Genomic DNA, 12,736 nt, shown 5'->3' with positions numbered 1-12,736 from the left:
TCTAAAACCCTAAGATGGCAAAAACTTAATTGAGTCGCAGCTCGAATAACAAAAACAGAAAATTGCCTAAAATCGCTCTAAGTGCTAAGTTTGCTGTGAAAAAGTCCTCCTCCATGTCTCTCGCCTAGGACTCCTTACATACTGACTCCAAGGTCGGTTTACGCTTTTCCCCTTCTGCCCTTAAGCCGCCATAGCATAAAAATGGAGATATTCCATTTTTTCCGATCTTCGTAACTATCTTCAAAATTTCGTATTTATCCGCGGAAACTTGACATTTATATTTCCTTGCAAACCAAGCGTAAACCGTCATGCGGCTTACGGACTGTTGGTTAAGAAATCATAAGTTGGGCCTCGAGTCATGTCTTAGGTCCCTTTGGGCCGTCTTCCGACTTGAAGCGTTTATTACGGCTTCTTTCGATAAAGAACGAACTTTCCGCGGTTTTTACGGTAAAGTTTGATCGATAACTTAGAATAGCAGGGAATCGTGAAATGGGTTCGGTACGGTCTTCGGGAGATAGCATCAAAGGGTAGACGAGAATGCATGGACTAATGTCATATCAACGTTTCGGAAGAGCTCGGTCGCTACATAGCGACCGGGCTTTGGCTCGAGCTCGGTCGCTACGTAGCGACCGGGCGAAACACGCGTTCGGTTGCTGCGTATCGACCCTCGTCGAGCTCTTGTCCGATGACTCGCGTTTCTTCCGCAAAGCTTTTCGTAAAGAAGAATCTATTTCAACAAAGTATTTGTCGAAGAAGGTTTCTACGTTTTCTTCTTCGGGGATTTTGATGTTAACTTCGTTGCAACCGTTTTCGACCCCAACATTAACTTCGTCGTAACCGTTTTCGACCCCAACAGCGACCGAGCTTCGGGGAGAGCTCGGTCGCTACGTAGCGACCAGCTTTTGCGCTGATTGCTACGCGGCAACCTTGTTCGAGTCTTTCTCCGATTTTTTGTGAATGTGTTTCACCGCAAGATTGTTCGTAAAAATAAATCTTTTTCTAAGATTTATTTTTCGTAAAAACGTTCATGCCGATTTTTACGGACTTTCAGACATTGATTCTGTCGTGACCGATTTTGACCCCAACATTCGTCTGGTCAATGTTTTGAAAACCTACCGGACATTGACTCGGCGTTGTAGCTCGGTCAATGATTGGACCGGTCCAACCAATTCAACCGAGTTTTAAATTTTAGTCTAAATTTAAATTATATATATATGTATAATCATAAAATTAGTTTTTATAAAATTTTATATCATTATCAGAATTTAACTAACAATGATAAAATAGTATATCATTATTAAAATTTTATATCAATTATTAGAATTTAACTAACAATGATATAATGAAAAGTGATTTTTAATGAAATGTTCTTAAATTTGTAGTTTAAGATAATTTTATTTTGAAAGATAATTTTAACTTGAAAACTAATTAATTTAAGACCCAGTTTTACCGAGTTTGACTGGTTCTTAACCGGGTTTGCCGGTTTAACTCAAATCCGACTTTGATCACAACTTTGCACCGGTTAGAAGATAGAGTCACGATCCGATTTTTAAAGCATTGGGTCCGGTTCAAAGTCTCTATGAGCCATGTTTTTATATTAAAATAATTTAAATTTTAAAATAATGAATAAACGAATAAAAATCCAGTTAAAATGTCATAATGTGTTAAAATATGTGGACTGAGAAATATCAAATGAAGCTTAAAAATATAATCTTATTCTACAATTTAAGGTAACACCATGTGTTTATGTTTTTCTTTCTCAATGCTATACATTTATCTGTATATTTTCTCCAGACTCTATATATATGTTGGAAAAACATTTTCTAAAAATATAAGGCCTAGATCTCTAAAAAATGTAAGAAAATAAAATTATGGGTTACTACTATTGGCACACCCTTAGAGCCAGGTCCAATGGAGTCATAGTATCTATGTTTAACAGATATAGTCAGCAGTGTGGTACTTATTAAATATAACTAAACCATGACTTGGTTGAATGAAACAAAACTATATCAGTTTAGGAACACGTGAGTATCCACAAATGACGCAGCAGTTAACAATCAACAAAGTATTAAAATTTTTAAACCGGCTGAATGACATAAATTTGAACAAACATGAGTGAACCAATGATATTGGCAGAGAAGCACCAACCCGTTGGCGACACCACACAAATATAAGACACTGTAACCACAAATATTCACAAGGTGAAGGAGAGATACACAATAACACTAACTCATCGAGCAGGCAAGGTGCAATTTGCATAATTTGATTAATTATGTGAACGTTGTTGGAATATTGTATCCCAATCAAATATCTAAAACACAAACTTCAATATTCAATGAACAAAGAGAAACAATTTCTCCAGTCACATTTTTATTTAACTAACATCAGCTAAAAAAAATTAGGAGAAACACAAGTAGTATAAAACCGTATGAGGAAGAAATGACAAGAGTTTTTCAAGAAAAAATGACGAGAGTACAAGATAAACAAAATGGACATTACTTCCACTACAACTTATCTGCAGGATAAAAATCCAAATCCAACCACATCCGATAAATTACCTAGCTAAAATGGGACATTGTGAACAAATGTTTGACAAAAAGAAATTAAACAAAACAGCTGGACATAAAAACAATTTTTAAACGATAATATTTTTTACCACCTTAAACAGCTGAACAAATGTTTCCTCCTAATACCTCCATCGGTTTAACATTATCATTGCCCTAGCTAAATCTAGACTTTACCACCTTTCTAAATCCGACTTTGTTATGCCTTAGATCTTCATTCAATTGACGTAATTCAAATTGCCATTAAAGTTCTTTAAACCAATCATCCCACTATGAAAAAGAGAAAAATACACTAAGTGATTATAAATGATTAAACAAAGTACACATTACTTCTATTCAACTTTTATGTAGGATAAAGTCACCCACATTAAACTATGAGAATTGTTTGTATAAAACAAAAAAACTCATCACTATGAAATTAAAATAGCTAAAATAAACATCCTGAGGCCAAAATGTTTAAACATAAATTTTTTAAAAATTTGAAAAAAATACCCCACGCAAAACAATGACAAACTCCTAAACGCAAAAATAATTTACTCAATGGACTATGGATTCCAAACTTAAACGACCAACAACACAAAATCTTTGAAAACCCACAGAATTTTAAATGTTCTAGAAAGTTAAAATATATTTTAATATAAAATATTTTATTGTAAACCTATTCGTCCTCAGGGCAGGCCAACCCCTGGTATAAAATAAAGAACGTGAGAAGCGAAAACATGATCTTAAGAGAGCTCCATTATCTTGGTTCGTTTTCTGCTGCTTTCTTCACTCAAAGAGCTCATCTTATCATCACCTTCGTCGTCACCATCACTCTCATCGCTGCTTGAATCTCCTCCACTTCCATAAACCACACCATTACCGGCAATAGCTGCTTCAGCCGTATTGACTGCTTCAGGTGTGTTGAGATCAGCAACACCAAGCATCAAATCCATCTCAATAACTTGAGATTCAATTCCAGTAAGTGCTTCGATATCAAAAGCCTCAGAGTTTCCTTCCTCTGTTTCTTGCTCCAGCTTTTTGTTAGCTTCCGCCATGATCCCCAGAAAGCCTTTGACTTTGTCAAGAAACTCGCTTTTGGGAAGTGGAATTATCGTTGGCTTCGATGGAGTAGCCACCCTCTTGGTCTCCTTGCGGATCAAAAGTGCTGAATCGATAGCAGAGGAAGGAGGATTCTTGTGTTCTAATTCAAGAAGATCTCGGCTAGTTCCTTTCCCTTCCATGATTTTCGAACCTTTGGAGAAGAAGAGAACTGTACCTAGAAACGAGTTTGCGTCGCCTGTGAAATCGCCGCTCTCGCTTTAGGGTTTTTTCATCAAAAAATTTATAACGTAATAACTGGAATAAACTAATTCTTCTTTTTCTTGTGCAACGAATAAACTAATTTTTTAAAAAAGAAAGAAACTGAAAAAACTGAATTAATCGTATATCAAAGTCGTAACAATCTCAAGAGCATTGATCCTTACAAATATTCATCGGTTTGTCAGTTTCATCTAAAAAGCGAAATGAGAAACATGAAAATAGTCAACGAAGATGAGATGCTAAACCCGCAAAGTTAAAGACTCACTAGATTTTTTGACCCATACGTTGAAAGCACGAGATTATTTTTGGTTAAGGAAAACAGTGTAATAATTTATACAATGTATATGTTAAATCCGTGTACATAATTTATTCCAATTATTTTCGTGTGCTAAATTCTTGGATTTTGAAAAAAAATATTTTTAGCAACACGCTAAAGTTTTCATTAATATTTAAAAGATTATGAGTTCGCTTTTTCTATCTTGTCATTTTTAATTTCAATTTGGTGTTTCCATGCTCCATCAAGATCTGCAATCAAATCAATAAACCATGTAACCAGTATATAATCTGGTTCAGATTTAAAGAAAAATTTATTAATTAAAAACCTGATAAAACTTGGTAAAAGCTCAAAACTCCACATTACCCAGTTATCATACACCATTTGACTCGGGAAAATCCCAAAACAAAAACTGATCATATTTCAAATTTTTGAATAAAAATCTCATATACTTTTGATATTATATAAAATTTGATAAATAAATTAATTTGTGATTTTTTAAACTTTGATTAAATTTTTATTATGTCATTCCTTGAAACCGAAGAAAATGAAAAACCTAAGAAAAATTGATATAACATCATTAGTTTATTTTTTTAGTGATACTCTACTGTAAGTTTGTATTTTTATTGAATTTAGTATTTAAATTTAATTTTATGATAATTTTGTGTAGTTATTTATTTTCTTAACATTTTGCCAAATTTCTAATTTAATATTACAGATTTTTCAAATAATATTTTTCATCACAAATAAAAATGAAAATGAAAATAACTTATAATATTTAGTTATATTTTGTAAATAAAGCATGAATTTTTGATATTATCTTAAATTTTAAATTGGTAAGGATATTAAATTCTAATATAACTATATATTATAATTTATTAATATATTGATATGCGGTTCGACCACGGTCACCCAATGATCTGGTAGCACAAAGAATAGTTCGTTTTAGCATTTCAGTCTTAAATTTATGGATATAAGTTAATATGTTATAAATACAATAATTTTATGCTTATGTTTGGTTATAACCCATCATATTTTTTAATATATATATATATATTATTTTAAATGAAAATGAAAATATATTATAGATTTGATATAATATTTTACCACCTAAAGCTGGATAAATCTAACATAGATTTCAAGTTGGACCAAAGTATTGTTTTGACGTTCATTATAGTCTATATAAATATATAATGATTATACATTGTTAGAATCTCCAATTATTATAATAGGTGGTATACGTTACATATTCCCTATATATTATTTGTGAAACATTGCAACTTTTTTTTGTAGACACATGTCATCACTAGGATGATTCTTAGAATTATTAGAGAAATATGTTGGTTCATCTAATTATATAATAAGCTTTTTATTAAACTAATAATAAATTTATTATTAATGTCATTTATTATTTCCTTAAATAAAGATAACGAAATTGCCTAATGTGGCTAAAATATATATGACAATTAATGATTTTGAATAATAAAGATCTGATAAAAAAATGTATCTTCTATCAAATTTTTTTAATTTTAAACTATTAAAATAATTTAAAAAAATCACAATAACCATATTATAAAAATTTAGATTTTTCTGTATATGTTATATTTTGAATTTAAAAAAAACGACTATAAATTACTAAAACTGTTAAAAGTCTCACATTCAAATTTTGCGATCTATGGTTTAAAAATTTTATTATGACAAAATACAAATGATTACAAAATCATATAAATAAAAGTCTAATTTAATTAATCATTAAGATTTAAAATATATATGTATATATATCATTCTAAATTAAACTATAAACCATATTGAATAAATAAATATTTTAATTTCAAAATTTACTTTGAATGATAATAGTTTTGAACTAACATTGATAAATTTTTTTAAATTATAAATTATTAAAATTATTAATCCTACAATGAAAATTTTGTTATCAATAATTTAAAGTTTTTGCCATTAAAGATACACATGATCAGAAAAACATATGAGTAGAAAACATTATTTAATAGACATTAATATTAAAAATATACTATGTATGTTAATATCATTTAAATTTAATTACATATCCTATCAAATTTTTTTGAAAAATGTTTAGATTAATAAAATTGATTTATACGTTCGCACCAATTATATTATATATGTAATAGTTACTGACTTTTAATTATTCAATATATATTTATTATTTCATAATATGTAAGAACATATAATACATAAAATAATTTATATATATATAGTGTTTATCCCGCGCAAGGCGCGAGTCTTAATATAGTATACTATTAAATTACAACCTAAACTATAAATTTTTTATTTCATATTATCGTATTATTATAAAAGTTGAACTTAGTTTTGTATATATAACATAACTATATACACAAAGAAGTTATTAAATAATACAACTATGTATACAACAATAAAGTTGATATTTTATTTCTAACAGAAAGATATTATATGATGGAAATTTTGAATTCCATAAATTAAATTAAACTAGATTTTGGATCCGTGCGCCCGCGCGGGTGTATGTTATAAATTATTATATGTTTCACATTTATTTTACACTTTTATATTTTTTTGAGTTTTGAGAGTTATGTATTTTGTTTGGTTTGTTCAGTTTCCAATTATAAAGTATGATGCTGTAAAACTTTTTATTTTATTTGGTAATGTAAACAGTAAAATGTTGAAAAATTTGACTGTTAAGATAATATAGTGGGTGTTTTATTAAATTTTACTAAAACATTGTGATTTTAAGTATTTTTTAAAGTTATAATTAAATATTTTTTAAACAGTAATAATAAAAACTATTTCGAAAGTACACAAAGATATATATATATATATATATATATATATATATAGTTATGGTAGTTAAATTTTGGAAGCCCAACATAACTTAGTTGACTAATTGGGCCACTTTGTCGTAATATTAAAATTTTTTCATCATATTTAAAAAAGAAAAACGTGGACCATCTGTAAAACATAGTCTGTTTTTTTTTCCGAGTATATATTCATGGAAATACATGAGTTGACAAATCCATCTGCTAAATCATTTTATTCCCAAATTTATGAGTTTGTTTAAAAATTAACGTAATAAGAGGAATATATGCTTTTAATGATTTGATTTTGGCGTGCTTTGCAAGATAAAATCAAAAATGAATCTTGTGCTAGTAATGTGAATGGTTAGGATGATTCACTATAATATAGGAATTAATTGTGGGAGGTCACTTATTTTAGGAAATTCATAAATATTCAAATTATGATTTCGAACCAAATAGATGTTATTGGTTTACTCGTGGTTTGATGGTTTTGCGGTGAAAGAATCATATTGTTAAGCTTTATTAACCACAGCTCCATATCTAATTTGATGGTTTTGATTCTACGGACAAATGATAACCGGAAGTACATCATGGAAATTCGAGGTAGACGTAGAGGAAGGAAGGCAATATCACATTTGTAAACAATGTTTGGTTTAGTGATGGTTTAATAATTAGAGAACAAAGAGGGTTTAGGGATGGATTTGTAATTAAGAGGATCGATGATAACCTATGTGAATCAAAACTCGTGTTGGTTTTTTAATTAAAAGAATAGTAAGTGTTTTAAAGGCAGTGGCATAATGATGTAATATTTGTGGAAAATTCAGGTCTATTTCTAAAATGTACTTCTGTTTTAATAGATTAGATAGATTCCACAAATCGTTTATTGTATTATTATTATTTTATTTTTTTAACGTCAAAAAGCTATTCTATTACTCAAGCTTGAGGTGGTCTGGGTAACCAGACCGGAATAGAACAACTGATAAATTGTAACTCCCTATGGAAGGATCTAGCAGTCTTAGCTAAAAAATCTAAAAACTGATTGCGCGCTCGTGGAACATAAATGATGTTGAAATCCGGGTAGCATATTTGTAGTGTCTCTATCCTCTTCAATTCAGTCGCAAAGCTTGGCCAAGTATGAGATTCCTTTATCATTACAATCAACTCCTTACAGTCTGTCCCAAAGCTCTGGCATGTTGAATGTTGAAGCATATTCTCAATTGCCCACCGCAGTGCTTCTACTTCCGAATGCAAGGCTGATTCGCGTCGAGTGAAATTTCTTGTCCCCATAAGTTGAATGTTCCCACCACTGTCCATCCAAACTCATCCACATCCACTAAAGTGACCAGAGGCTGTCCAAGATCCATCTAACAAGCAAATATTACCCAAGCTTATGACTTGGGGTTCTTCGGTATTGTTAACTTGTACCAGTGGTTGTACCACCTCGTTCGCATCAAACCAGGCTTGGCATTCACTCTCTGCATATCGAACTAGCTCCAAAGGATCTCTGGCTATCCCCCTGAAAAGTTTGTCATTCCTAGCATTCTAGATATACCAGATTATCCAGGGATAAGGATCCTTGTCATGTTCTGGCTCGATAATACTGTTTTTCCTCCATATTTGTGCAGGCGCTTGGTACTGGAAATATATATGGGCTTGTTGGAGTCGATGATAAGGATCAAACTTGTAGAGCTGGCGGACATTCGAATATGGCATGGGTTAAACATTCTTCAAGCTCTCTACACCTTGGGCAGTAGTTATCACACCTCATATTGCGTCTTGCTAAGTTCCTCGTTACTGCCACATGACCAGTTAACAATTGCTATATAAGATGACATATCTTCTCAGGCGCCTTTAATTTCCAAGCAAAGGCTTGAAACTCAGTGATACTCGGCTCCAAGACTTCCTTCTTTTCCTCTGTCTTTAATAAATTCTGAGCCACTCAATATCCAGATTTTACCGTGTATTGGCCATTCTTTGCGTAGTTCCAGCAGAATGTATAACGACGATGAGTTGAGCTTATGGCCAAACTCCTTATGAGTGGTATGTCATCAAGATTGACATAGTGCTCCAATAAACCAACATCCCAATCCTTTGATACCTGATTAATGATGTCGCTGACTCTCATATTTGGATGCATAACTTACGCTACAGGGATAGCTGGTCTCGCAGGGGTCGTTGTAATCCACGGATCCTCCCACACCTTGACTTCATAACCTGAATGTATCTTATGTCTGATTCCCAGTAATAACAACTTCATTGCAGCAGAAATGCTAGTCCACACATAGGATGGGCTTCTAGCAGAGTTTATTCTTAATGGTGAACTCAATTTGTAGTATCTTCCCCTCAAGACCCGGGCAATCAAAGAGTTAGGAAATTGAATTAGCCTCCATAATTGTTTTGTCAATAGTGCTAGATTAAACTCATGGATCATATGGAAACCAATCTCACTCTCCTCTTTTGGTAAACAAACTTTTTCCCATTTCGCCCAGTGTATTCCTCTTTTTGGTGGATTTGAACTCCACCAGAATTGAGCAATGGCACTTGCTAGGTTTTCACATATCTCCAATGGGAGCAAGAAAGTAGACATAACTTAAGTCGAAAGGGCTAGACGAATGGATTTAGTCAGCACTTCATTCCCTCGTTTTGAGAGCCATCGACCTATCCATCCATTCATTCTATGCATCAACTTATCCTTGAGAAATGCAAAAAGTTTGCACTTAGAACCACTTATGTCTTCCGGGATACCTAAGTAAGTTCTCATTCCTCCTTCGTTTAGTATTCTAAGTGCATCTTTAATCTCTTGTCTAGTAGTTGCATTAACCCACTTACCAAAGAGTAAGGACGATTTATCAAAGTTCATACATTGACCTAATGCTTTGCCATATTTCCTAAGTTTATTGTATTATTGATTGATTGCATCTATACTATTAAAATAGAAGTCATGACTTACTTCATGTGTGATTTTTAAAAAAAATAGACCTAATGGACATATTTCTCAAAAGTCATGTTACATTTAATTTCTAATCTTATCATTTAAATTTTGGGCCTATCAGAAATTTTTATTGGGCTATCAATAATTGGATTTAAACAATAGATGATCCATTGAATTTATAGATAGTATAAATTAAATAGATATAATATAATGTTGTAATATTATACCTCCATATGTTAAATATTTAAATATTTGTCGATGTTAACTTTTGAAATTATTTTTTAAATAACAAAAATCATATTATCTAACAATGATTAATTTTTACTACCTTAAACCAATGAAAACAAATTTTAAACTATATAGTTTATTTTAAAAATTAAACAAAAATTAAATGTTTAATTATTTGCTCGATAATATAAATCTATGAAGCGAAAATTTTATTTTTTAAAAAAACTTTCTAAATTTGTGAAATGTTACAATATCTTTGAGTATGACAATAAAACAATATTTTATTAATCGTTATATATATAGTTATGATTTTAATAATGAAATAATAATCCGAATATATATATATATGTCATCTTAAAAAATTTAATGACCTAAGGTGAAATATAAAATAAAGACCTGCGTAAATTTATTATGTTTTAAAAATTGATAGACACATATATTATAATATATACCAATTTAGTATTGAAAACAAAATATTTATATAAAAATAAATAAAAACAAAAATCCGCGCGTTTGCGCGGATCGAGATATAGTTAGTTATATTATAATTTGTTCGTGATTACATTAAAGAAAATTCTATAACTTAATCAATGATCGACATGTTACATATTTAATTAATAAAGACAAATGTAACATGTTGTTCAATTTTTTTAAGTGCCATTTTACTAGGAAAGTAGAATCAAGTTGTGTACTAGATTTTCCATGTTACTAGGAAATATTTGTTGTCTAATTCAAATAATTTTCATAATATTTTTTATTTATTAAAACAGAAGTCACAACCTTGATTTATGTGTGATTTTTAAAAAAATAGACCTAATGAATCTATTCGTAGAAAGTCATATTACATTTAATCTATAATCTTATCATTTAAATTTTGGGTCTACCAGAAATTTTTATTGGGCTATCAATAATTGGATTTAAACAATAGATGATCCATTAGATTTATAGATAATATAAATTAAATAGATATAATTTAATATTGTAATACTATACTTCCATATGTTATATATTTAAATATTTATTGATGTTAACTTTTAAAATTATAAAAAAAAATTTAAATAACAAAAATCATATTATCCGTATGTTTTAATAAATGTTTGGGTCGTACCAGTCTAAGATTTTATGTATCTAAAATTCTTAAAAAAATATTTTGTTGTATAAGTGGTGGAATACTTTCTATAATCAAACATTACAAAATTAGAATATCAAAGAAAAAAAGCAAATTTTGACAATGACTTATAGTAGTCCCGCCAAAGTCAAACTTTACACAAATGTTTTCCACCAACCACACAACACAATTAATATAAAAACCGAACTTCGATTTCATCGCAGAAAGACTCACCACTTTCTGAGTCTTACATCACTCAGTCATGGGGAATATCTGTTGTTGCTGGTGCACGAGAGGAATGGGAAGCAATGTTCCTCCGGTGACAGAAACAACTATTGTTCAATCACATTCACATTCACATTCACAGAGTCTAGTTAATCAATCTGTATCCAAAGCTTCAAAGTCGTTTTCAAACCATTCTTCGCCCAGAACTATGGCAGAGCCGTATCGCAGCGGAAGAAAGTGAGATTAAGACAAGTGTAATGGAAGAGTTACTATTGGTGAATGGGACAAGATATAAGTTGTACAATATTTAATAATAATAATAATAATAATATCCAGCTTTATGACATGTAATAATAATATGCAACTTTATGATCTTACACGTAATCCTTCTTCAATATATAAATACATATATATAGATATGTCCTCTCTCTAAGTGCATTGCTTCTTATTTTTTAGTAGACATAAGACAGGGAAGAAAATAAGACAAAGGCAAAGGTTACATTCATCATCTCGGGCCGCTTAAACACCAAATTGTTTTCTTTTTTTTTTGAACTTAACTTTTACATATTGCGACCCATCACCCACCTATAGAGATATCTGTAATCAGCGCATCTGCGCAGATATTAGTTTTTACATTTTTATATATCTCATATATATTATTTGTGAAACATTACAACTTCTTTTTCTAGTCACGTGTCATCACTAGGATGATTCTTAAAATTATTAGAGAAATATGTTGGTCCATCTAATTATATAATAAGCTTTTTATTAAACTAACCATAAATTCATTATTAATGTCATTTACTATTTCCTTAAATAAAGATTATGGAATTGCCTAATATGGCTAAAGTATATATGATAATTAATGATTTTGAATAATAAAGATCTGGAAAAAAATAATGTATCTTCTATCAAATTTGTTTAATTTCAAACTATTAAAATAATTTAAAAAATCACAATAACCATATTGTAAAAATTTAGATTTTTCTGTACATGTTATATTTTGAATTTTAAAAAACGACTATAAATTACTAAAATTATTAATCTCACGATGAAATTTTTTTTATCAGTAGTTTAAAGTTTTTGCTATTAAAAATACACATGATCAAAAAACATATGAATAGAAAGAATCATTTAATAGACATTAATATTAAAAATATACTATGTATGTTAATATCATTTAAATTTAATTACATATCCTATCAATTTAAAAAAAAAAAATTTGGATTAATAAAATTGATTTATACGTTTGCACCAATTTAATTATATATGTAATAGTTACTAACTTTTAATTAT

At 29.9% G+C, this 12,736-nt stretch overlaps 1 protein-coding gene across 1 annotated transcript; it reads right to left on the bottom strand.

The window, feature by feature from the left end:
• Nucleotides 1–3,259: 3,259 nt before the first annotated feature.
• On the bottom strand, nt 3,260–3,932 carry LOC106341291 (uncharacterized protein C12orf45 homolog). The gene has a single exon (XM_013780090.1). It carries the CDS (start codon nt 3,785–3,787, stop codon nt 3,290–3,292), a length of 498 nt encoding a protein of 165 aa, XP_013635544.1. The 5' UTR covers nt 3,788–3,932; the 3' UTR covers nt 3,260–3,289.
• Between the last annotated feature and the right edge of the window lie 8,804 nt (nt 3,933–12,736).

Source organism: Brassica oleracea, chromosome C4, assembly GCF_000695525.1.
Source record: "Brassica oleracea var. oleracea cultivar TO1000 chromosome C4, BOL, whole genome shotgun sequence".
NCBI classification, from domain to species: domain Eukaryota; kingdom Viridiplantae; phylum Streptophyta; class Magnoliopsida; order Brassicales; family Brassicaceae; genus Brassica; species Brassica oleracea.
This window is presented reverse-complemented; position numbering and strand designations above follow the sequence as displayed.

Bases quoted from the DNA above. Each gene is read 5' to 3' on its own strand.
- LOC106341291 (XM_013780090.1), bottom strand. From the start codon at position 3,787: ATGGAAGGGAAAGGAACTAGCCGAGATCTTCTTGAATTAGAACACAAG.